General features: G+C 33.6%; 2 protein-coding genes and 1 long non-coding RNA gene across 5 annotated transcripts; 1 reads left to right on the forward strand and 2 right to left on the reverse strand.

The window, feature by feature from the left end:
• Nucleotides 404–14,619, reverse strand: LOC109225816 (probable inactive purple acid phosphatase 27). The gene is made up of 13 exons (XM_019390601.1): nucleotides 14,000–14,619; nucleotides 13,213–13,300; nucleotides 5,242–5,508; nucleotides 4,483–4,591; nucleotides 3,933–4,047; nucleotides 3,623–3,755; nucleotides 3,306–3,493; nucleotides 1,976–2,162; nucleotides 1,802–1,869; nucleotides 1,313–1,409; nucleotides 880–1,068; nucleotides 698–778; nucleotides 404–603 (listed from the first exon to the last, which is right to left on the reverse strand). The coding sequence occupies exons 1-13, from the start codon at nucleotides 14,341–14,343 to the stop codon at nucleotides 547–549; spliced, it is 1,923 nt and encodes a 640-aa protein (XP_019246146.1). The 5' UTR covers nucleotides 14,344–14,619; the 3' UTR covers nucleotides 404–546.
• On the forward strand, nucleotides 9,065–14,091 carry LOC109225827. 3 transcript variants are annotated; one of them, XR_002067993.1, is made up of 5 exons: nucleotides 9,065–9,248; nucleotides 9,832–9,905; nucleotides 9,987–10,303; nucleotides 13,221–13,312; nucleotides 14,004–14,091. It is a non-coding gene; the product is annotated as an uncharacterized LOC109225827 (long non-coding RNA). The 3 variants fall into 3 exon arrangements; XR_002067992.1 differs by lacking the exons at nucleotides 13,221–13,312; nucleotides 14,004–14,091 and adding an exon at nucleotides 10,566–10,846 and having other exon boundaries at nucleotides 9,066–9,248; XR_002067991.1 differs by lacking the exons at nucleotides 13,221–13,312; nucleotides 14,004–14,091 and having other exon boundaries at nucleotides 9,068–9,248; nucleotides 9,987–10,846.
• Nucleotides 17,484–25,534, reverse strand: LOC109225839 (zinc finger protein 598-like). Its single transcript, XM_019390624.1, has 7 exons — nucleotides 25,150–25,534; nucleotides 23,915–24,217; nucleotides 20,576–20,784; nucleotides 20,437–20,485; nucleotides 20,251–20,340; nucleotides 20,013–20,075; nucleotides 17,484–19,834 (listed from the first exon to the last, which is right to left on the reverse strand). The coding sequence occupies exons 1-7, from the start codon at nucleotides 25,315–25,317 to the stop codon at nucleotides 17,954–17,956; spliced, it is 2,763 nt and encodes a 920-aa protein (XP_019246169.1). The 5' UTR covers nucleotides 25,318–25,534; the 3' UTR covers nucleotides 17,484–17,953.

Raw genomic sequence — 25,763 nt, forward strand, 5'->3', positions numbered from 1 at the left:
AAAAATTTAAAATTTTTGAATTTTGAAAATAAAAACGTGTCTTGCAAGAGGAGAAATTCAGTTAGTTTTTAAAAGGAAGGGGAGTGGAGGAAGTGGGAGTAGTTGGTGGTTTTTATTGGTAGTTTCTATTGCTTGAAAAATTTAAAATTTTTGAATTTTGAAGAAAAACGTGTCTTTCACATCTATTTTTAAATAAATTTGAATTCTGAAACTCCAAGAAAGTTGGAGGATTGTCCAAATTTTTTACATGTGTCAATTTAATGTTATGCCACTTGTCATCATAATAGTTCTTTGCCTCTCCTATTCTATATAGATAGATCACGTATCTTTAAAACCACAAAACATCTTTACTTGTTACTCACATTTTTCGAGGTAAACAATCAAATTATTGAGACAAATATTGTTGCCAAATGTAAGAGAATTAAAACTTTTAATGTGTATGTATGACAGTATATATGAATTTGAATAAACTTTCCCTATACTTTGTATAACATAGTTTTACTGCACTAGCTAGTGTATTGTATTCTCTTTCCATCTCTTGTTTGTTCAGCTTCTGGTTATTTGAAAACTGTCTTCCAACTTTCTACTATTTGCATTTACATACTGCAAAATGGAAATGAGAAATTTAGAAAATTCCAAGATATGTGCATGTGTGTGCGTAACAGAAAACGTACAAGTCCATGTTTGTAACACTTACTTCAATCCTCAATGCTTTGGTTGTAGCATGAACTCGCACGTATCCAAATTCGGCTATTCTTACCAAACTCCACTTATTCGCCTGTGTATACCGAAATAGTTCAGTTACTTTAACGTGACAATTTTGTGACCTTAGTGTTATAGTAAATAAAATTCTATTATTTTGCGCAAGACTAGGCTTACATCGGAAGGGAACTGGTCCAAGCTAAAGCCAGCCATTCCAATAACTGCATGAACTGGTGCAGTGTAATTGGCGTTGTCGTAAGTGTCAATTCCACTTGCATCTTTACTAGGCAATGCTTTACATTCTTTCTGGTATACTGCACAAGTCCTCTCATAATTGTGAACATGTCCCCATAATGCTAGATCAACCTGACACATTTTTCCAATGACAATAAATACTCAACAAAAAAGATATCTGAACCCGTCATTTAGAATCATATTGATAGTGTAATCAAATTGTACACTCTAAAATCATTTACTTTTTAATAGTTGATCTGCCTTATTTTATTAATAAATTCAACTTTTATGGCATTCTTTAGAGCGACTTGATAGTGTAAAATTTATTTGAACTTCTGGTGTGCACAAGTTCAATTTAATAAGGTAAGAAGAATACCTTGTTTGCCAGTAGTAGAGGCTCAACAGCTTTGACAAAATCATCATCAACACTTTTAAGAAACACCCCATTAACTGAAGAATACATGGGTCGATGCCTATGAACAAATCAACATAATCATAAATCATTAGCAATAGATTTAGAGACAGATTCAAGATTTAAACTTGATGCATTCAGCATTTAAGATTCTAAGCTTTACACGCGCTTTACTTTTAGAATATGTTTACATAATTCTAAACCAAAACTGATCATTATACTAATCAATTCAAATGCTTTGCCTTAATTAATACGCCAAATGGAGAAAAAATACTAGCATAACGACTACCATTTACCAACATGTTACATCTTAAGAGCACTTTCATATAGTAAAACTTTATATTGATCTTGAACTAAATAGTACTCCTATTATAGTGTAAAAGATTTTTACATCATTAGATCTTTATAAGGTAATTACAGACGCGAAATAATGCAAGAAGAATATTCACTTACCCAGTAAAAATTAACCAAGGAGTTTTTGATCGATCAACTGAAGCCATATCTTTCCTCATCCATTCATACTGTTAGAGATAATTAATTTATATTTTTGGCAAGAAATTAGTAAATTAGAATCTGCAAATAAAAGAGAAGAAGTATAAAACAACTAAACTGGATGGTGAATTATACTTGCTCTGAGTTGTGAGACCAATTATGCTCAGTTGAAATAACTGTGAAGTGAACACTTCCTTGTTCAATGGAGTACCATGGCTTATCTTTTGCTGCAGTTGGCATTTGAAAATAAGTTTCATAAGGCACTCCACATTCTCCCCCTGAATCTGGTGTTCCATACACTGATCCTGTTCCTACATAATCCCTGAATGTTTTCGCACATAAATATATAAGAATATTGTTCATATTTTCCCCCTAATTAAGTTTATTTTATAAAATTTATGAAAATTTTAAGGTCTTGATTTTTTTGTGAGTAAGATAGTTGATCTGCAAGTTCTATTTTGACCAATTCAAATGTGTGTACCGGTCAACGTGAAATATCTTCTCTCAATTCTTGGAAGAGGAAGCCCCACGACCACCAAATCGAGGTTGGGGTAGATAGAGGAAGAGAAGAGCTATTGAATGCTCACGGGCATATATTAAAGTAGTAAAATATTATATTTTTGAAGTATATATCTTTAAGGTGTGAGAAAGTAATCCATTCTTCATTATGCAAAGATGATTTATTGCTTATTCGACTGATAGTACCCTGACTTATTAGGATAAAAGCTTTTCTTATTTCGGATGAATCGCATATTCTTGGCAAAGAAGCATCTTTCACTAGATAAGATTGTAGGGTAGCTATACTTTGCTGAAAAGTTACAGGAGTTTGGATGTGTTTATACCCTAAAATCAGCATAACCTATACAACCTTTAATTGCCGGTTGCCTGCCTAAACTATCGTCTGTCCCCGAAAACCTCCTGAACCGTATCCCCCTTCATAATAAAACCCTCTCGTCGCATTCTTACTAGTGCTTATAATACACGCTCCAAATTGTTTTTAAAATCTGCTATGTGGCAATCTACTTGAATATTTGTTTAGCTTAATCCAAAAATCGAACTTAATTAAGATTTTAATACTCTTTATTATATCATTATACGGTAAAAATAAAAAAGGGTGCTAAGGTTAAAACTAGTGGGTCAATTGTAAAAAACTCATTTTTTTCTCTGCTCTCATCGGATAATGGCTACACCTTCTCTCATTAGCGATTTTCTCCATTAATCTTGGTTCTAAGCTCTCAATTACTTTTTCTATTCTTGTTTCAGTTCGAAAATCGGGAGAGTTAGAGATAATTGGAAAGCAATGGTTGAAGAATATTTGGTGGCAATCTAACACCAGAAAATCACTTACTTTCTGAAAAGCATCATGGAATGAATATCTATCAAGTTCGGTATGCTACTGCTCAATAAAATTAGTATATGTTAAACAGAAGATGCAACTAACTAATTAAGCTTAAGCAAAGAATACCTTTCATGGTTGCCAATAGCAGTCATGTAAGAAACATGAGAAGCAACAGGAGTGATTAGTTGAAGGAAGTAATCCCACTCTACGAGAAATCCTGTGGCATAACTGATGTCGCCTATGTGAAATATGGAATCTATATTTCCAGAAGATACTTCATCTGCCATAGCCTTCGTCACCGCCAACGATCCTGGCTACATTAAAGTAATGGAACTATGTATAAATTATTTAAAGTTCGGTTTTAATTTGTACCTTAATGTAACAAAAAGGAGATTGTGACTTAATTTAGCGACCATACGTGACATATGCCTAATTTTTATTACCTGAATATAATGTTCGGAAGAAGGATCCCTAGGAGTCTTTCCCATATCTCCATATGCCAGAAATCGAACCTCATCTGATCCTCCAGCAGGTGGTGTTTTGAAGTCTATTTTCCCACTCCAACCAACTGAATCACTGCATTGGTTTAGCAAGGAAAAAAAAATATATGATGATACGTATATGTTAGTAAGCATATATTGGGAAATGACAAGAAAGATATCTCTGTCGATATGCTTGGTATGATCTAAATGATTTTTCAGAATAATGACTTATTTTATGGAAAATATTTTTCAATGTTTGGTTAGTGAGTACCTTCCATATTTGTAGGAGTATGTGGTTGAAGGATTAAGTCTGGTCATTACTGCTGAATGAATGAAGCCTGGGTCATGCCACCCAAAGTCCTTGGCTGGACTTTTTGGAAAAGCACCTTCCGATTTACCCAAAAAAAGAAAAAAAAAATCAATTTTAAACTCCTACAACAAAATTAGGCCCAAAATGGGCATGCAATTAAATTTCATTGCTGTGTTCCTCTTGGATAAAGATAGTACCAAAACATAAAGAATGATGATGAAAAGCAATAAATTTGATAACATGGATTAATTAAGTGCTAGTGCAAATAAATAACATGGATAACAGAAAAGCAATTATTAGCTCATTTAAACCTTAACCATATAGCTTACTTGTTGATGACCTTAAAGAATTAACGATATAAGTTGTACGGAGCAATTGAAATTGTAGTCGTCAATTCCTCAACACAAACGTTAGTTGTATAATCTTGCTACAGCCACTAATTACAAGTGAAAAGTAATGTCGGATAGAAAAGGAAACATATTATGAATATGGATTGGAAGAAGAAACTTACTGCACATGTCCTTTTGGGTAAACGTTGAAACTTTTGATGTTACAGATTTTCCATTTCCATACTGCAGCTGCTGAGGTGCTTTATCCCCACTAACCCATGTTACCCTCATCTAAATTTGATGAAAAACAAATGGTCAAACTAATATTACGTATTACGAAAACATTACTTATGCTCAATAAGGGGAACTTTAGCTGGTATTAAAATGAAACCAAACAATTAAAATAGGAACCAGAGCTCATTCTTGTTATTACAATATCTTGCCCTTCCATATAAATAAAACAAGAAATAGAACTACTTTTGTTGGTAAAATATGTCCAAGGTCGATTTAAGTAATAACAATGCAACTTAATAAACTTACATTTTTGTAATAATTGGAAGATAAAATTTCTACTTACGATTTTAAAAAGAGTTCTAACGATAAAAAAAAAAAAAACTAAAACAAATTGTAATGAGATACTTCATTTTCCTAGTCCAACCAGACCAATTATAAATTATTCGAATTGAACTGTTCTAACTGATAATAGTTAATCGGTCTACGATCGATCCACTGAAGATCATCAAGGAAAGGATGAGATCATTTCACCTTTAACATGAAGTTTCAGTTTCGCGCTCTAAAATAAAATATAAAAAAATCTCTAATAAAGAACGCTTCTCCATTTAATATACGTACCTACGTGGTATGAATACGGATAAATCGGCCAGTATAATTTTCTTATCCTGCCAAACAAAAACATATAAAACTATGCAAATAGTACTTACTGAAGTTGCTGTGGAGTCCATGCTTGAGAGATGGCCATATAAAGGCTGTTTAGGGTTAGTGAAACTCAATTTGTTTGATCTTTTGAGGATGCAAGGTGTGGCAAATCCACCAGCAAAGAGGACAAACTCAATATCAGTTCTGAAATTAACAACGTGAAATGAGAGAGAAGCGCTACAACTTCTCTCAACACAAGAACCCTTCACATATTTCTTGCACTCTTTCTTCTTGCATCTTAGATAACCTGGATCTTTGCTTAAATATTGTGCCTGCCATAATAACCAAATCATCTCTAAGAAACTAAACAAATTAAATACAAAGCAATTTTCTTTTTCTTTTTTTGGTTTTATGTACTAATACTTTTCTCCTGGGCGTGAATAAGCTTGGTCCTATAAATTGGATGAGTTGTTATACTCCGTACCCTAAATAAGGCACTAAATGTTATTTACAACATGCATAAATTAAAGCTTTAAACTATGAATTCAATCGAAGAGAAATTAACAAGACGTGGTGCAAACGGAAGGAGAAATTAAGTGTGTAGAGTTGTTTTAGGTATATTCCAATAGTCGGATGGATATCTATTTAATGAAAATAGGAAAAATATTCTACAAGAATCTACAAATTCTTACATAAAATTAAACGAACTAGCTAATTAAGATCATGGTTTTAAGGGGGGGGGGGTGGGGGGGGGGGGGGAGGGACGTTTACGTCTTTCGAAGAACTTTCCAACGGAGTCTCTCGTTACTTTTGAATTTTTTATTTTTTAATTTTTTTAAAAAAGAACCGACGGAAGTCCGTCCTATATAATGATATTTTGACGGTCAAAATTTAAATGGGATGTACCGACGGATTCCGTCGGTAATTTACCGACGGACTCCCTCGGAACATTTTGTATTTAAATATATAATATTATTGTAACATAATTTTTTGTTTATCTTTTATTACCAATGGACTTCCGTCGGTAATTTAAATATATAATATTATACATAATTATTTTTTTATTTTTTATTGCACAATACCGAGGGAGGCCGTCGGTAAGTCCCTCGGTAAGTATTTACTTAACTATCTTAGTGGTTCATTAGCCTATTTATTGAAATTTACACTAAGTGGAGGTAATTGCACTACTTAAAAATATATTATTGGTAATTAGCTTAGTAATTTATAATTACACAAAGTAAAATTGAATTTGTAGTATCCTTAACTACATTGATTAACCTATACATTAATAAATACATACTAAGAAGAAGTGTACTAGTCGTTTTCATAAGAAATATTAGTGATGGTTTATCTTATAAATTGATAATTATTGTAAGGAGAAGTGTATTAATAGTGTCCTTAAGTAATGTTAATAATTGATTATACATATTGATAATATACTAAGCAAATGTGTATTAGTTGTATTTAGCTTGTAGATTGATAATTACATGAAGTATAAGTGTATTAATAATATATCTATACGTAATGTTGGTGATTGATTAGCCTACATACATTGATAATAGCACTAAGTATTAGTGAACTAGTGGCATCCTTATAGAAGTAACGTTAGTGATTGATTAGCTTATACATTGATAACTATTCACTAAATAGAAGTTTATTAATGCTATTTGTGAGCAATGTTTGTGATTGTCTATCTTTAATTTAGTTTGATAACTAAAGTAAGTAGAAGTTTATTAGTGCTATCGTTAAGTAATATTAGTGCTATCGTGAAGCAATGCTAGTGATTCATTAGCTTATACATTGATAATTATGCTAATTAAGTAGAAGTGTATTAGTATAGTCTTTAGAACTATTACTGATTGATTAGCTTTATGCATTGAGAATTACACTAAGTATAAGTGTATTCGTAATATCAGTAAGAAATGTTAGCGATTGATTAGCTTATAAATTGATAATTACATAAAGTTGAAGTGTATTAGTGATAATTAACTTATAAATTGATAATTACATTAAGTATAAGTGGATTCGCTGATGATCTATTCTAAATTGATAATTGATGATAGGCTATAATTACGTATTTTAGTCGCTTATTACACTCAAATTTACTGCACTTTAATTGAGTTTGAGCTTTAATCGCTAGTGTCTTGCACTAATTGTGTGTTTTATGCCTTGTAGGAGTGATTCCGAGCTATGTAGATGTTATGGAATGAATTCAAGTGATTTGGAGCTTTGAAGTCTGAGTAAAAGCCCAAGGAATTAAGTCGGGATCGTATTCGGGGATCAACAGATGATAGTTACATTGATAATACACTAAGTAGAAGTGTATTATTTGTAATTAGTAAGTGTATTAGTTGTAATTAGCTTATAGATTGACATTACACTAAGGGGTCGTTTGGTAGGGTGTATAAGAATAATGCTATATGTGGTGTATTAGTAATGCATGGATTAGTAATGCATGTGTTAGTAATGCAAGCATTAGTTATGCAGAGATTATTTTTTATACATTGTTTGGTGTGGTCTATTAAAAACTATAATGCATTGCATAATTTTTTAAAAAAATAGTTGATTACAAAAATACCCTCTATATTCTTTAGTTTTAAGGGACTTTAAAGATAATTTTATCTTTAGACATACTAATTCATGCATTAATAGCCTTGGTAACTAATACCATGGTTTTGCTATGCATTAGCTATACACAAGATAATACCAAATAGGATGTATAACTAATGCTTGTATTAGTTATACATAAGTTGAAAAAGTGTACCAAACAAGGTATTACTAATACATAAAACTAATGCAAGCATTATTTTGTGTAATGCACTCTACCAAACGACCTCTAAGTATAAGTGCATTAGTACACTATCAGAAATAAGCTAATTTGTGGTGGCTAATTTGTGGGGGTTATAAGAAACCCCACTATAAGGTCATTTTGTGGCATTTTCTTTCAACCCCACAATATAGTTTTTTTTGTGGCACTTTTATTGTGGGGGGTTTGTGATAACCTCCGCAAATTGTATTAACTTGTGGAGGTTTATAAATCACCACAATTCAATATAATATGTAGCGGTTAATAATCTCTAATTTATTTATTTATTTCACCTTATATTTTGTAAAAAAAAAGTTGCATAAAAGTGAAGGAGGTTGATCAAAATGAACAATTTGATATAATGTACGATTATTTCTAACCTCAATATAAATTGAGTCATTCTTCAAACTCTATTTGTTCAACTATGTTTTGATTACAGTTAATTGAAAAGCTCTTAACTAAATATGCCGTTATTATATCTTGTCTTTATTGAATAAGATTACAAGATTAGGTTCTTGTTGAACAACGTCACCTTTGAGGAATAATTAATAGATTAATCGCACATACATAAAAGAGGGGTTAGAGATAACGAAGCTTTGGCGCGTTTGATGTGAGTCGTTTGAATTGCTAGCTAGAGTTAGTTTGAGAGAATAATTGTAAAAAATACTGCTTTTGATCGAGAAATAATTACGTTATGAGAGAATTTATGATCAATAAAGAATAGTTCGGCAAAATTATAGGAAACACATTAGACACTTATTGAAAAATACCTTTATTTACTTAGTTACTTATTTTTATTGCTTTAACATTTGTTAGTCAATAGCTTAAATACAAATTACAATTTTTATAACCCGAAAATTACTTGAACATTTTTTCTTAGTTTTATGAGTTGTTTTAAGTTTGTTCTATATTTTAATTTATATTTGTTAGTAATTTCGTTATATTTTCCAATTTTTAAATTTAAATAGTAAAAAAAAATGAAAGAGAAAAATAGAGAAAAGAAAGATCTAAAAGACGATATCAGCCACCACCTTTATAGGTTTTAATCTGCACATTAGGGGGTAATTTGGATATTAGACTCAAATTTATGGAACCGGGAAAAATTCCCTCTTCTTTTCGCCCCTTTTTTTCCAAAGTGCACAATTAGTTCCCTCTCTTCAACTCACAAATTAGGGTTTAATTTCCTTTCTTCATCATAGCAGGGCTCAATTCCCTCTCATCATCATCATCTCTACAAAATATTTCGGCGCAATCCGAACAATAAAGGTCTGTATTTTATCATACTCTTATTTAACCTAAATCGTCTTTGTTTACTTTCTAATGTAGAGTTCGTACCCGAAATTATTTTTGATATGCCTTTAGAATTTGAATCAATATATTATTAAAAGTACTGGGTTATATTTTGGTTCAATTGTTGTGTAGGTTCCTCTGTTTTCGTTGTTGTGGGGTTTTGAAAAGAAGGATCTCTACTGAGAGGTTGTATATTTGTATTAGGTAGTATTTGGAAGATCTTTTATCATTAAGGATGATTGGAGTTGTCTGTATTTTTGTTTACATGTACAAACGTGTTTGGACTTTGTTTATCCAGAACTATTTCAATAGTACTTTTGAGCAATTTATCTATGAATTAATTACTGGAGCAACCTGGCCGTCACTCTTATCCTTTGACGGACAAGTTATTTCTATCCTTGTGCAATAAGGAGTCTATGAGTGCGGTCTTTTTTGCCATGCTCTTCAATGTTGCTTTAGATAGTTGAATTTAATAAAAGGAAATCAAATCTTAATGATTCTTATTTTATTGGTCAATAATTTTTTTTGTTGTGCCTTACCCTTTTTTTATAATGTCAAGGTGATGCACATCCATCGCAAGATAAATCCTCCACCAGTGCAAAGGTCTGGTGTGTTGTATGATAGCATTGAGGAGTAAGTTATATTTATTAACTTTTTTGACTAGATATTCTTTTTAGAGATAACTTAATTTATATAACATACTATTTATTATAGGAAGCTACAACCATTGAAGAATATTTGCGGCATTGAATCCAATTGGATTGAAACAAAAAAATGGTAGCCTTCAGAACAAATGAACACGGTTAGTTCAATGACATCTTGTTATATGGCTACAGGTAAATGAAAACTAGAGATATAAGTCTAAACTAACAGCTTAAATAAATTAATTGCCTATGAATTTCTTTTATCCCTTAACACTATTGTTTACAGAATTATACTGCAGTATAAGAAATAACAAAGATCCCTGGCATTCTTATTGTGAGAATTGATTCTGCTAGCAACTTTTCCAACTCCAATTATATGAACTACAGGTACTAGTTATTTAGCCTACCAATATTATTTTCTTAAAGTGTTGGGCTTTTGGATTTGCATGAGAGTGGTAGTTTTGAAGGATATTGCGATATGGTTAATTGATGAAGAAGAACAACTCAAAGAAACTAATCAGCCAAACATTAAAGAATTTCGATAGTTCAGATGTCACATAAGTTATCTCCTAAATTTTCAATCATTTCTTGTCCTTCCCCCAGATAGTGTTAAGTAATATAGAATAATTTGTTCCATAATCTTTCGCAGTTGTTACTGATACATATACTAGGGAAATCCATGCCTTTAAAGATTTGATAAAGAGGATGAAAGTGATGGAAATAATACAAATTATAAAGAAGATGAGGGGGAACCCGAAGATGAGTGATTTTATGTTTGGTTGGATTGTTGTTTAGTTGGATGTTAACTTTGAATGTTACGTTTTGATGTTTGGTTGGATAGTTTTGATGATTGATGGGATAATTTGGATATTTGGATGCTTGATGGGATAATTTGGATATAGATTATAAAGTTTTTTGTTGTTAAGTTGAGTTTTTGTGTGGTTGCATTTTAGTTTGTATTGTAATATTCTGTTGGCAGGTGGTGCAACCAAATATAGGCAGTGCCTTCCAAAAATGTACCAGAATTATCGAGGGACTTATCGACAGAGTCCGTCGGTATTCTTGAACCAAATTTTCAGATTTTGTTGAAAATACCAACGGATGGCCATCGGAATATGAATTTATTCATATTTTTATTTTTATATTACTAAATCAAAATTCTAAACTTACAGATGGTGTCCGTCGGTATTATTAAATTATTATTTTTAATGTACCGACGGATATTCGTCGGTATTGATATTATTATTATTATATTATTTTATAATATACCGATGGATATCCGTCGGTAAGTAAAATTATTTGACCAACTCCTGTCAGCAAAGTACCGATGGCTTCCCGATGGGGTCCGTCGGTACTTACCGACGGATTCTGTCGATACATTTTACCGAGGAAGGATTTACCTACCAACCACTTACCGACGGATTTTCGTCGGTAAAGCCTTGTTACCGACGGAAATCCGTCGGTAACTTGCGTCGGTAAACAGGTAATTTTTAGTAGTGCGTTACCTCTATATATGGGGTGCGTGTCATTTAGCTCACGAATATTTTATTTTAAAAAAAATTTTAAAGTAAAATTTTTTAAATATGAAACGCCTAAAATTAATCTGAAATCCAAGAACGAAAAATGTACAAAAATCAATTTAAATGCCTGAAAATTATATAATTCAAGAAATGAGTCGTGCGTGAAACATACATGAAATGAATGTCAATTTCGCTTTCTCTAAGTCCTATTATCTTATGACATGTTTTCAAATGGATGATGTCACTCAGGTTGTTGCGTGAATCAGAATGTAGAGTGTGTTTGGTTTCCATATTAATAGTCCGTTTGACCAAGCTTCTCCAAACCAAAAGTACTTTGTTTTCATAAAAAAGTTTTTTTTTTTTTTTTAAGTTGAAGTGTTTGGCAAAGCTTTTAGAGGAAAAAAGTACGTTTTGGAGAAGCAGAAAAAAGTAGCTTCTCTCCAAAAATACTTTTTTGGAAAGCACTTTTAAAAAAAATATACTTAGAATCAATTTTTCCTTACAATTATTTTAACTTTTAACTTAATAATATTATTTTAACTAACATTACTTAAATTTAGACATTATTATTAATCTTTGATACTCAAACTTATTCATCAACCTGCCCGAGGTTGGATCGCTCGTTGATCCGCATATTATTTAATTCAGTCCATTTTGACTCAACTCATTTCAATCCATGTAAAATTGAGCTGATTTTTATCCCAAAGTGATTCATGAGCAACTTTGCTAAAATAATTCGGCTTTGTTTGATATGTTATATATGACCATAAAAAAATATTATTTGATAATTAAACAATTCATAAGAAAATAATACACATTAATTAAAGGTTGGTAAGAATTGGATGGGTTGGGCTATGATCCAAACACATTTTGACCCATTTCATCTCAACCCAAGTAATTTTTGAACGGATTATTAACCTGTCCCATTTTAATCCGCCCAAAATTAGTTCAACCCGCTCATTACATTATGTCCTAACAAGACAAGACGGTGGCATAGAAAATGGGAACGTATTAAATAATCATCAAGAATGAAAAGTGGGGAGTGGGAGCAAATGAATGTAAGTCAAAATATATGCATACCTAGTTAGTTATTGCATGACTTATTTATTTCAATTTCAAAGTGGTACGTACGCTTATGGGTGTGAGACCACTTCCCACACTTTATTAAGTGGTAGGCATATTCCCACTACCTTACCACAAACATCATTGCCCCATTGTTTGTTTCATCTCTCAAGTCTCATCTCTCTTAATTCCTTTCCTCTAGTATTATTTTCTTTTCCATAATGAGTGATTTTTAAAGATTGTAATATACATGTCCAATTACATATTTACATGAAAATTACTTTGCCAATATAACGGATATGTGAAATTTTTGTATCTCCTCTTCGTTTTTTAACATTTGCTCCATGCTATCTTATTATTCAAACAAGGGATATATAACTTATAAAATTCTTTTTATCGCTTGGGAACTTTCTTTGTTACTTATAATATATCCGAAGTACTAAGTTACTTATATATTTAAAATATCACATACACATATATGTACAATACAGTCACACATTTCTATAATAGCCTCGTTTGTTTCGATATTTTTAGTATGTTATAGTGAAGTATTGTTATAGAGGATATATATTACAACATTATATAAAAATCAAATTCGAAAAAAACTTGACTTTTATAGTAAGTTCTTATTATATTGGGATATTGTTATAGAGTGATCTGACTATATATATATATATATATATGTTATATGAAATTCTATTATAGTGAACATACCTTGACAGGATAATGGCAAAGGAGTGGAAGTTCAGAGAGATCACCAGTCTGTTGATATTGTATGGCGTTAAAAGGGCAACTTGATACGCTGAAAACATGGGTATAAACAACCCAAATGTCAATAAATATCTTTAACTATATGCTATAAAAGTAAACAAATAAAGAACATATATTTTTATATCACTTCTTCCATTGTTCACATGCTCCCTATGTTCTTTTTTTTCTTTTTATTGCAAATAATTAGTAGTATACTTTCTATTTGTCAAAAGTACGTACTGGACCACTTGGTTGAGTTTTATGTCTTTCTCCATCACGTATTCATGTTTTGAACTTTATTTTTCTGGTAAAGGTTTATTAATGACCCACAGGCAATAACAAAGGAAAAAATGTTATGAACCTCAAATATTCATATATAATTTAAAGGTACTTTTGAAAATCATGATAAAAGGTAATCATAATTCTTCTAGTTCGGGAAAAAGAGAGATTGTTTCAACAACAAAAATCTACATTCATACTACAGAAAAACAAAACACGCTATTAAATATAGCGTCTAAAATAATTTTCTTAGAAAAATGAAAACATAGTCTCTTTTTCGTTATTTTAAATTTTCTAAAAAAAACTACATAATCCATTTATAAGGTAATTATAGGTAAATCTTTATGATAAACATTAACTGGTAATTCGATAAAATTGAAGTAATAATTAATATGCTAATCATATGTTAAACTAACAATAATATATTAACGTAACAAATATTTATACTAACTTAAATTCTTTTTTAACTTACTCAGAATATGAAGGGGAGATCATGCCAACCCAATCGCCTTTTGAAGGAAGCAAAACACCAGAAACATGAACTGTGACAAAGCCTTCATCAGAAAGGCTTGAATTTGTGGCTGTAGTTATACTGAGATACGGGTTCGGATCCGGGCATTTGGCTAAAACTCTTCGGTTCAGTATTCGAAATTCGGATATAGCCGTATGATTAATAAACTCAGCTGTTGAATTCACAACTATGTTTGACAAATAACTATAAGTAGAAGACGAAGATGAAGAAGCAGAGGTTAGGAACACAAAGAAGGTAAAGAGAATTGTTGATAAAGTTTTACAAATAGAATAGAAGGAAGCCATGGGAGATAATATTGAAGAGGGGCTAATTAAAAGGATGGATATTTATAGGTGAGGTGCTGGTCAAGTCTCTTTTTTAAAATTTTCCTTTTTATATTTAAGTTTTAGTTAGGTTGACCTAAATAAACTGATAATTTTTCATAAAAATAAAAATGCAACACGATGCACAAGGTATCCCGCGTTCACGCAAGGTCCGAGAAAGGCCACACCATAAGCAGAGACGGATTTAGGATTGAAGTTTTATGGGTTCAACCTTTAAGGTGTTTAACAATGAACTTATTGTATTTTAAAAGTTATGGGTTCATATAGGTATATTACAATATTAGTAAATTTTTACACATAAATGTATGTTCTGCGTCAAAAGTATTGGGTCCAGGTGAACCCGATGCCGATACATTGCATCCGCCTCTAACCATAAGGGGTATGATGTAGACAGCCTGCCTTAATAGCATTAGTTGTTGCTTTCACGATTTGGACCTATGACCTATATATAGGTCACACGAAAATAATTTTATTCTCACTCCGAGGCTCCCTTCTAACTTTTCACATCAGATCTGATAGGAAATATAGAATGACACAACTTGTTATATCAAATCTAAATTGCACTGATATTAAAAAACAATTATTATATATAAATTAAATTTTTTTGTGGTCAATTTGTCAAATTAGAATTTAGAGAGGTCTACATATATATGTGTGTGAAAGCTAGATGTAAAACTTTAATATTCCTTTGGGTTTTAGTGCAAATGACCTAAATTAGCTTTGACGGATGAATTTACAAATATGTATGATGAGATTTACCTAAGTTTTGGAGTTGAAATTAATACTTAACAAAGCAGCAGTAGGCATTAAGGAAAAATCGATAATAGTAGTAATATATTCCATCCGTGTCAAGTTCGATTTTCTTTATCTGTTTCGACAAAATTAAAATTTATCTCATTTTGAAACAAATCAATCGGATTTTCTCCTATTTGATTGTTTAAGTAATTATTTGATAGGCACTGAGCTTAATAGGAACTAAATCTACATGGAGAAAAAATATTTTATGACAAGTGAAAAGGAAAACAATTAAATTAAGTGATCAATATAACCGGAATCCTTAAGAAACAAAAATTGTAAAATCTCGTCTGAGATGAGAAAAGGGATAACGTATCATGTTAATTATTTTTATGAGACAAGTTTCGCATGTAAGTAGTATTTTGTTTTTAATTTTTTAATAAATTAATTAAGAGGTCTTTCAAGTGCTTTAAGTTTATATATATATTCTACAATTTGATCGTACAATAAGAGTTAGTTATCAAGTGTACTAATAAAATCAACTTAAACAAGATAAAAGGTTTAAATAAAATGACTAGAGAAGTAAAATTAAGAGAAACTCAATTATGGAATACATAAACTGTGAAGATCTAAGATCATGTAAAAACAGCGAAAAGTATGTCTATTCAGATGCAAACTAAATAAATAAAGTGGAAAGAGTTATGCAGGTGGTCAAATCAAGGGGAATAAATTTAGGCCTACCTTGAATACTCCGATTTTATTGCAATATTATCTAAACCAACCTCTAAGATGAACAAACTAATTGAAGTCAAGATATTCGACCTAATTTTACAAGTTTAATCAATATAATAGCAGTAGGCATTTATGTTAATATATATTGAGATATTTAAAAGAAAGATATTATTTGGAAATCGGATTTTTCCAACAGAAATGCTATAAATCCTGGATTATATAGTTTATACTTTTAATTCACCTCTCCTATTTTTAGGCACCGTTACGATTTTTTTTGTTGCCTAAATCACACCTCTTAGGGTGCGGTCTTTTCCTGTACCCTGCGTGAACGCATAATACTTTATGCATTGGGCTGTCCTCTGTTTTTTATTACGATAATTCTTTTCCGTCTCATTATGTTTCCGAGTACTATTTCAACTCTTGGGATTATATTAAAGGAAAGGAATTATTTGAATCATATATGTAATGATCAATCCTAAAGAAGGAATACTGAGAATATTACATAAGAAAATTCTATTGATAAATTGATTAATTCGACGTACCTTGTTGGTTATGACTTAATGCTGATCATAGTTTGTTTCCCTTTCGGCTGATGATAATAACTAATTGCAATTTTGTCCCATTTTCTTCTTTTAGGGAAGCAACATAGTTAACAAGATTTTTCCTTACATAAAACTAAACTAAACAAGGAACAGCTAACGACATTAAAATGGAAACTGAACATGTCATTTTTTTAGTCACTTTTCTTCAGCGTCAACTTAACTAATCCCCTAGTAAATACTTATTCACACTTAATATTTATATCAAATCAAACAATTTAATCTTAGCAGATAAATTTTAAAATAGTATAGGAACTACGCGAACAGTATTACTCCAAGTAGAGGACTTCTCCTATTTTCAAATGCAAAAAGCTATTCTAAATCTAGTAAACCCTAAACATTTTTTATGAACGAAAAGCAAAAGCAAATTCTCTTTATGATGAACGAGTTGGAGTTGTCATTCCACCCAGATGTGGATTGGATATTGGATATTATATTGTATATTTGTCAGCTGAACTTTTTTAATCTTCATTGTTTACTTCATACTATTTCTTGCTACTATAAAATTTGATGTATGTATTAATTTCTATTACATTTTCTTATATTTGTTGCAAATTATATGGTAATGAGGTCTAGCACCTCCCAATAAAATATTAATTGCTTCTTTATTATCATTATATGGCAGTTTTTGACTGGACAGTGTGTCTAAGGGGGAAAAAATGCTTTTTCTTGTAGTCAAGGAGTTCCACCAGCTTCGCATTAGCTATTGAATTGAGGGATTCGCATTGATTTGGGTATTATAATATTACATTAATTAGGTTAATCTCAAATATTGTATGCAGACAGCCAGACATAGTGGGAAAACAATCGTTAAATTCTCCGTTTTCCACAAAGAAAATTTTCAATGCTAGATGGCATGGTGGGAAACTGTCACATAGCTCGTTTTCCTTGTGGATATATCCCCGTGTTCTCCTGATGGCATGAGCTGTGTGTGCAGATCAATATTTATTTCTCTTTTGACTCTGTTTCTTTCGTTGATGATTTAGAGCTTGACCTATAAATGCTTCAATAACTTTTAGACGCACCGCAAAAAAATTCTAAAACATTAACTTTATACTCGCAAAAAGTAGAATGGCACTGAAACGTGATCAGCAAAACCACTCTATCCTTGTATTTAGTATGTCAATATACAGTTAAAAAAGAACCAATCTTTCAGGGAACATCTTTAGGGGTGTCAACCCCACCCACTAGCATATATTTGAGGCAGAATAGAAAGGAACTACAAAAGAAACGAAAAAATACCACAGCCGGATATTGCAGAACTGCTGTGTCTGAAAACCATAAATATTTAGGCTTCCAGGGGCTGGAACCTTAACAAAACATAGATAAGCCAGTTCATGATAAAGTTGTTGCTCCACTATCAAGACCATCCTTGACACATTTCACCAAAAGAACAACTGAAAATGCCTGCCACCTAGCGCCAATATCAAAAGAATATGTTCAAAGGAGAGGAAATCCGAAGCTTACCCTACAAGCCAAAAAGTTGCGCGCTTCCTCCTGTTGCATCACTTTTTTGGACCTTTTGAAGTCATTGCTACAAGCTTATGACCTCCTCCATTTCTCCAAACACCACGCACAGGCAAACCTTCAGGAGGGTAACTATGCTCATCCGATGTCTCTTTTCGATCTGGATCTGCATCAGGGTCTGAACTTCTGAGATTTAAAAGTGTTTCAACAGATCCATCACCTAGGCGAACTCTGTGAAACTTAGAGGTTTTCTTCCGCTGCTTGCTTTTCCCATCGTTATTCCCTGAACTGTGATTCGACTCATCTCTGGCAGACAAGCCATTCTGACGGGCTTGCAGCCTTAAGGGTTCACCTCGGGAATTCAGTTCTTCTGATTCACTGAGAGTCAATTTTGATTTACCTTTAGTAGAACGATACCCATCTTTTGACAACACTTCCACATCATCTTCAGGAATCTTGTGGCTGGACTGCAATTTCCTTACAGTACTTATAATATTATCAGCCACATTACCCTTTGAAGTGCCATTTCCAGCATCTAATGACTTACCTTTACCTTTCTTAGAACTGTTGCCATCTTTCAACTGATTGCCACCACTTTGAAAATTCTGAATAGGGATGGTGCCTCCTAAATTAGCATTGAAGGTGTCAATTAGCTCTTTTTGCCTCTGTGCGTCAGGGCATAGTCTAGCCAACTCTAGAATGAGGTGTGACAAGCCAAACTGCTCGACATATGCCAGATACGTCTCAGCATCAATTAAACCTTGACGATATTCTGCAGAGATGTCCTTAAATGCAGCGAATTTGTCTTGATCAAATTGTAGAGCAAGACGCATCCTTTCTACCAAAGATTTATTTGCAGTCTGAACATCTTCCACATTCGTGACTGCTTGCTGGCCACTTGCAGGAAGTTTGCGAGTCTGCGCAGCAGAGACTGGAGGAAAATCAGAGACAGAAGAGTCAAAAGACCCACTCTGAACAAGGTTTGGGGCTGATGTAGAATGGCTAATTCTATTGCTCTGGGACCAATTCTTTGACGAACCAACAGAACTAGAAGAAGCTTCATGAACTAATGAAGATCGAGCAGCAACAGAACTTAAATAACTAGATGGTGGAGGCCCATCTACTGTTGATGGCTTAATCTGGCTAGAGCCTGATGTGGATCCAGTAGCGCCACTAACAGCAGGCCAAGCATGCTCACGGGTAATTACTGGTGCAGAAGGGTTGTCAGTTGCTGCCTTACTATACCTGGAACTAGATGATGGCGGCTTAACCTGGCTAGAGCCTGATGCAGATCCAATAGCGCCGTTAACAGCAGGCCAAGCATGCTGAGGGGTAATTACTGGTGCAGAAGGGTTGTCAGTTGCTGCCTTACTATGCCTGGAACTAGACGAAGACCCAGAAGCACTACTTACCACGGGCCAGGCATGCTGATGACCAATTACTGGGGGTGTGTGACCAGTTGCTGGCCATGCTGGAGATGAATTAGAAGGCTTTGTAGTTTTGTTTTGCTTTCCGCGCAGACGGGATGCCATAGTGTTTTTGGGTAAAGCATCAGACTGAGGCCTTGGTTGATTATTAGCAGGAGGCACAGCAAGGGGAGGAAATGAAGACTCTTGAAGCTGTGAATTTCCGGAAGCTTGTGACACAGCTTGACGATATCTTGAAGCTGGCTCAACAGAATCTGTAGCCAAAGATTCAAAGGATGCAATAAGGAAATCTTCATCATTTGTTTCCGTGTGATCAGAAACTACCCTCCTATTGCTTGAGGTATCACGTGGTCTTCCATCTGCATTAGCAGCCTCTAAACTGGCTTGAATGGCCATGACGAGTTCATTCTCAGAGTTATCACGCCTAAAAGATCGTCCCCTTCGACGACTATCCTGTTCATTACTACGGCGATATCGAAAACTTGTTGGTATCTGCATAAAAATAGAAAGAAAAAAATATAACTCACATGACTCCAACATAGTGGTCGAAATGAAATGTCAGGATAAACACAATGGAAAACCCAAATAAATGAGGCACCATGATCTTCCCCTGGGAGTTTTAGGAGAAGATTGCCTAACTCCTTTATTCAAGGACAGAATTGAAACTTGCCTGCAAGGCAGCACTGCGTTGGGAACGCGACATACGACCTCCATGCTCTAGAGTATTGTGCCTCTGAAAATTTAAACAGGAAAATAAAGCCATCAAAAATGAAATCTAACAAAGGAAAATTAAACATCTCCGTCCATGAAAAAACTATGAAATAACACAAAGGCAATAATTCAAATCTGCAAGTATGCATGTCTTTTGTGGTGCCCTTTATAATCTGCACAGCCCAACATATCCTAACCTTCAACTCAGTTTCAGATTGGAAAACAACAAACTTTTTTGCAAGGCAGCTCTCATCCTCGCATAAGAAATGATTACTGCGGAAGTGGATCTGAAATGGAAAAGAAAACACCAGCTTTAATTGGCATCAAAAGCACCACTCAAAGAAGTTGGGAAAGCTTCTGATGATATAACATAGTAAGACCACCTCTAGGTCATCATAATTCTTGTAGTATTCATATTGTCCAGGATGCTGCCTGCATGAAATCAATGGATAAGACCCCGTGAGCTTTAATTGATCAATGATAACCAACTTATATCATGTTACTGTACACATAAAACCGCACCTCTGGCATATATGACAAGTATAATGTTCGGTCGACATATGAGAATACAGCTCATTATCCCCATAAAATGGGGTCCTACAGAATTCACAAAGAGGATGACCCATGAATCCACCTCTTTCACTTTCAGTACCATCAACCTCAGAATCACCTGTGTCTATATGCTGATTCAGCTGTGCCCTTGTGTACAGTTTCTGCTCACAGATAAATACCTGATTGACAAAGCCACCAAATCAGACATAATGTTGCTAACAAATTTGACATGCATTCATCTTACTCTTACTAGAAATAAAAAATCTGCGCAAGTCCCAGAACACAACTTCATCATAATTAGGCAAATATTTTCAGTTTGCAGAAAATCCAATTCACAACTCAAATATGAAGAGTTAAGTTGTTCCTCCCCTAATCCTAATTTTAGAAAGAAAAAATTGAACACAAATGCTTCAGCCACCAATCTCATTTTATAGAACTCACAATTACAACCAAATAACAGCATAGAGAGACCTAGTTCTAGGTTCCCAAAAGGATTCCAAACCACAGGAATAAGATTTTCCAGCTGTGCCTTGAATACCATATGAGAGTGTGCGTGTAAGTGTTACATGCACCATCCAGTCTACTATCTCTTCAACGTATGTGATGGTCATTCCATCCAGTCGCATCATAGAAACTAATTAGTGTTTGTTCCTCAAAGGAACCAATAACTATCTCCTATTAGTACTGCATACTCAATCAAATGGGCATTCCCATTGTTATAGACAACGGTGCCCCCCCCCCCCCTTCCTTTTTGGGGAGGGCAGAGAAACCATATCCCATTTTATTAACTGAGGGCACTCATAAGTTTCAGTTGTCAAAAAGTGCAATTGCAATTTGAAGTAAAAAGTAAGCAGAGCAGATAGTAGATGCTAACAGCATCCTTTGCAGTTTAAACCACCATTTACTTCTGCAGATGAGACTAAGTTTTTGGCTTTTGGATCTCATCTTTGGTAACTTAGGTGTATGTGCTACAACCATCCAGTCTACTACCTAGATAACTTTGTTGCTGCTAACCAAACGACCCCTTATAGTTAAGTTACAAGGTTGTGAAACTCTTTTGCATCGAGGAAATAATATTAAATGATGCAACTCATGCCAACCTTTTTCTCAAGGAAGAAAAGGACAGTATTTTGTATATCAATGAGGAAAATACTATTAAGTTACACAACTTAAGCCAACCCTCACCGGGCCAAGGCAGAAGACTACTTAATGAAGTTACAGAGCAAAAACCTACATACACAAATCTGCAATCAGGTAAGAAAACTTTAAAATCTAGCAAAATTAAATAAATCTTACAGTAAACACGTAATATTAAAGATGAAAAAATATTTTAAACAAAACAATGCAACAAAAAAACCAGTTATTAACTTTATATTGTTAATAAGAGGAGAAACATGTAACTTCAGTAGAAGTAGAGTATGACGAAAAGAGGAGGTGAGAAGCAATATAGTGATTCCATACACGATTGTATAACCAAAACATGGAGTGGAAGCCAAGCTTTAGAAGGTGTACGCTTAAGTAACATTGGGGTGGGGAGATGAGAGTGTGATTGGATAGCGAGTTCTCGTAGGATGTGGGGGTTTCAACAAGACAAAGCCTGCCGTCCTGATAACTTAAGAATGGAGTTGTTTCATCAATGTTAGAACACCTTCAAGGAGGAAAACATGAACGAACTATATTCACTCCATAGCACGGGAAGAATTTGAGAAGAGGCTCAACGCATCTTTCATTGCCTTACCAACAAGTACAGTGAAAGTTATCTTCAAGATGTTGCTAGGGTGTTTCCTTTTAGAGTTAAGAAATTTAGAAGAGAAAGTCTTGACATTCCATAAGGTTTTTGTGGAAGGAAAATGCTAGATAGGGCACTGGTCAAAAACAGGTAAGTCTACTGGAGGATAGAAATGAGGCGGATCTATTTTTTTTTTAATCAAGAAAATGCGGTGGTCTACTTTGCAAACTGAATCGGGAAAAGGCAATATTACAAGGTCAACTATGATTTTGGACTTCAAAATGGAACAAATGGGTTTAGAGAGGTGGAGATTCATTTCTGCATATCTACCATCAAATTGTCTAGGGCAATGGAAATACTACAAGCTTCTCCGGAAAATTCAAGGCGTCTATGGCAAGAAGATCCACTCTTCCACTAATCATACTTATTAAAGGAACACTAGCAAGATTATGACCAAGCATTGATGAAGGGTTAATTAAGGGGCTTCACAGCTAGGTTATATTCTGAATAGATCTATGGAAAAAAGACACATCAAGATGTCCCAACAAGCGAAATATTTACTACTATTTTCAGCATCCCTTACTGGCATATAGAGGAAACATGGAGGGGAAATTCTGTAAGACCTAAACTTCAGGAGGGGAGAGGAGTTTAACCTGCTAGTGTTACTCTACTGGCAAAAAGTCTCACGTGTAGATAAACATTTAGAGATCATAAAGTCAGGTGGACGGTATGCTCCGCAATACTGTTAAGGAGGGATGAGGCGACTTCCCCCTTCTCTTTCTTGCATGAAAATCCCCAGAGCACCGAGAAAAGTGCTTTTTTTTTTTTTTTTTTTTTTTTTTTTTTTTGCATGAACAACAGCATCCTAATAGCAGAGAACAACGGAGAAGGCGTCAACATAAGTTGGTGTTTCAACCACACGGTGTTTCAACCGCAATAGCGCAGAAGAAGACGTCAATTTTCTGTTACAACTTTACTGTAGGTGTCATATCAGTTGTAGTGTGCAGTGTACTAGATTGTGTTAAGATATGCGATTTACACCCATGACGTGCACCTACCACACACACGTTGGTGCACTACCATTACGACGTCGAGATATGCTATTAGACTGGACGTTCAAAAGGGAAGAGACCAATAGTAGCATATCCGAAGTAGCACTTCACTTATGAAGACAATACAGAACAAAATGTACAACAAGAACTCCTTATTTAGGAGTCTTCTTATATAGGACTCTTAGACTACATACTATACAGTTTAGTTATTCTCTAACCCTAACAAAGTACGTATTCTACTATAAAATGAAAATGAAATATTACCAAATATGATATAATAAACTTGGTCAATATTGTAGCAAGGCAAATATTGCAACCTTTTTACTTAATATATATTTCTGGAACACATGAGTTTCAACTAGTGTAAGATGACCAGTTGCGCTTTCATATAGAATAGAGAGTTACGTATGAGTTATCTACTTTGCGTATGCATCTTGTAAGTGGGATTCGTCCCTTTCACATCAAAAAATTCTTATGAAAAAAGGAATGAAACAGATAAAAGCTGAATCAGATATTGCAGAAAATGACCTTTCTTCCTTCCAAACACAAGCTGCACATGAGCAACTTGTGCTGGTGGAATAAATGACCTTTTAACTGCTCAATATTTCTGAACCTCGCTCTCTTCTTCATGCCATCACCATCCGGCCCCTCCATCTTATCACACACACTACAAGAAAGCCTGCACATTGCCCTGATCATCTTGTAGTGGTCTAAATCATCAAAGAAAGCCTGGGTGTCCTCGTGATACCAATAAGAACCAATTCGACCTTCTTTTGGTTCATATGGAAATACCGTAAAGTCATTAATCATCCTTGTATAATCTCCTAGAGCCTGCAACACAGAAAGGGGAAAAAAGAAGTAACAAAAAAGAAGAAAATCGCCCACCAAGGATCTTCAAAGTCATAAAACCAAAATCATACAACAATTCAATAGAGTTTTGACAGATCGAAATCCCTAGAAATGTATATTCATAGTTTTCAGCAGACCCAAACACAAAGGGATCACTACCTATAAAAAAAATGAGTACACCTTATCAAAAAAAAAAAGTGAGTACAAAGAGACCAAATTAAAAAGAAAATACATCATTCTTCTGAAGCTACGCAAAGATATGTTTTAAATAAATACAAGAGCAATTCAAGAGAATGAACCAAACACTTATTTGGACAAGGAATTCAAAAGAATGACACATGCAATTGTTAAGTAAAATCTTGACTGATCAACCTAGTTCTTTTTTTTCACCGTCAACCTAGTTCACAAATTAAAAATTATAGTAATCACTAGACTGGTCTATAGAAAGACAGACTTTTTGCGCCTTTTTAGATCCCAAACTCAATGATAGCTCCTACATATAAAAGAAACTAAGTATATCATTTTGAACCTTTTTTCTTTAGTAAAGTAAGAAATTGATGTAAAAACAGTATTAAGTGAATGCTGGTGTGTAGTACAACCAAAAAGCAACTTTACAGTTTGTGTCAACAATGGCATCAAGCTCTAATGTATAGTTTTTAACCTAGGCAACTTGGATAAAAGAAGCCAAAAAAAAAACTTGCATTAGTCGTCACCAATATTGAAACTAAAATAAAATATCAATTAAATAGACTTGAATTTTGGAACTTTCAGGTAAAATTTAGACTGATACAACCTATACAAAACTGTAAATACATAGTAAACCAATGAGATTACGAACACGATCGGTCGCAGACCTAAACAGAAATACATTACTCTGAAACAAAGGTCAAATCGAATGAAGATTAGGGGGAAACCTTGGTGACAAAGACAACGGTAGCCTCGGTCTTGCAAATACAACAACGGCGATCGTTACAGATGAATCGAAGACGAGCGACACAGGTAGAGCAGACATCCTTGTGACCGCAAGCTCCATAGGCAACCCATTCAAGTGTCTCAGCGCAAACCGCACAGCTATCATCCATCGTTTATACGATTTTTGATCTAGGGTTTTTTTCTGGGTAGAATTTGTACACGAATCGGATGTAAAAAGAGGGAATTGCAGTTTGAGGAGACAGCCACCTGAAGAGTCTTACGCCGATACAAAGTGGAGTACCTTTTTAGGGTTCCAAAGCTTCTTCGTTCTAAGGAACAATTATACACCGCTTCTTCTTTGATGTTTTTATTTTCTCTTCTGATTTTCACAACTTGACCAAAATAGGAAAACACAACTTAGCTTTTTGCTTTTTTTAATCTTTCATTAAAATAATACTAGTAAAGCTCCATTTATTTACATTTAATTTAATTATTTATATCTTAATCATTTAAATTTGTTTTTTATCTAAATCTTTTTTTTTAAGGCAAGAAATGGTCATTCAATATCCAAGCCAACCCAGAGTTATGATCATTAGTAGAAGCATTAAAATAAAGA

Source organism: Nicotiana attenuata, chromosome 1, assembly GCF_001879085.1.
Source record: "Nicotiana attenuata strain UT chromosome 1, NIATTr2, whole genome shotgun sequence".
In the NCBI taxonomy this organism is placed as follows: Eukaryota; Viridiplantae; Streptophyta; class Magnoliopsida; order Solanales; family Solanaceae; genus Nicotiana; species Nicotiana attenuata.

Coding starts and splice junctions, on each gene's coding strand:
- LOC109225839 (XM_019390624.1), bottom strand. CDS start 25,317: ATGGATGATAGCTGTGCGGTTTGCGCTGAGACACTTGAATGGGTTGCC. Junction 20,785..23,914: donor TGTGTTTGGAAGGAAGAAAG/GTCATTTTCTGC, acceptor TTTGTCAATCAG/GTATTTATCTGTGAGCAGAA. Junction 19,835..20,012: donor AACGCAGTGCTGCCTTGCAG/GCAAGTTTCAAT, acceptor ATTTTTATGCAG/ATACCAACAAGTTTTCGATA.
- LOC109225816 (XM_019390601.1), bottom strand. CDS start 14,343: ATGGCTTCCTTCTATTCTATTTGTAAAACTTTATCAACAATTCTCTTT. Junction 5,509..13,212: donor TTTGCCATTATCCTGTCAAG/GTATGTTCACTA, acceptor TTATTATGGCAG/GCACAATATTTAAGCAAAGA. Junction 4,592..5,241: donor TGGACTCCACAGCAACTTCA/GTAAGTACTATT, acceptor CATCAAATTTAG/ATGAGGGTAACATGGGTTAG.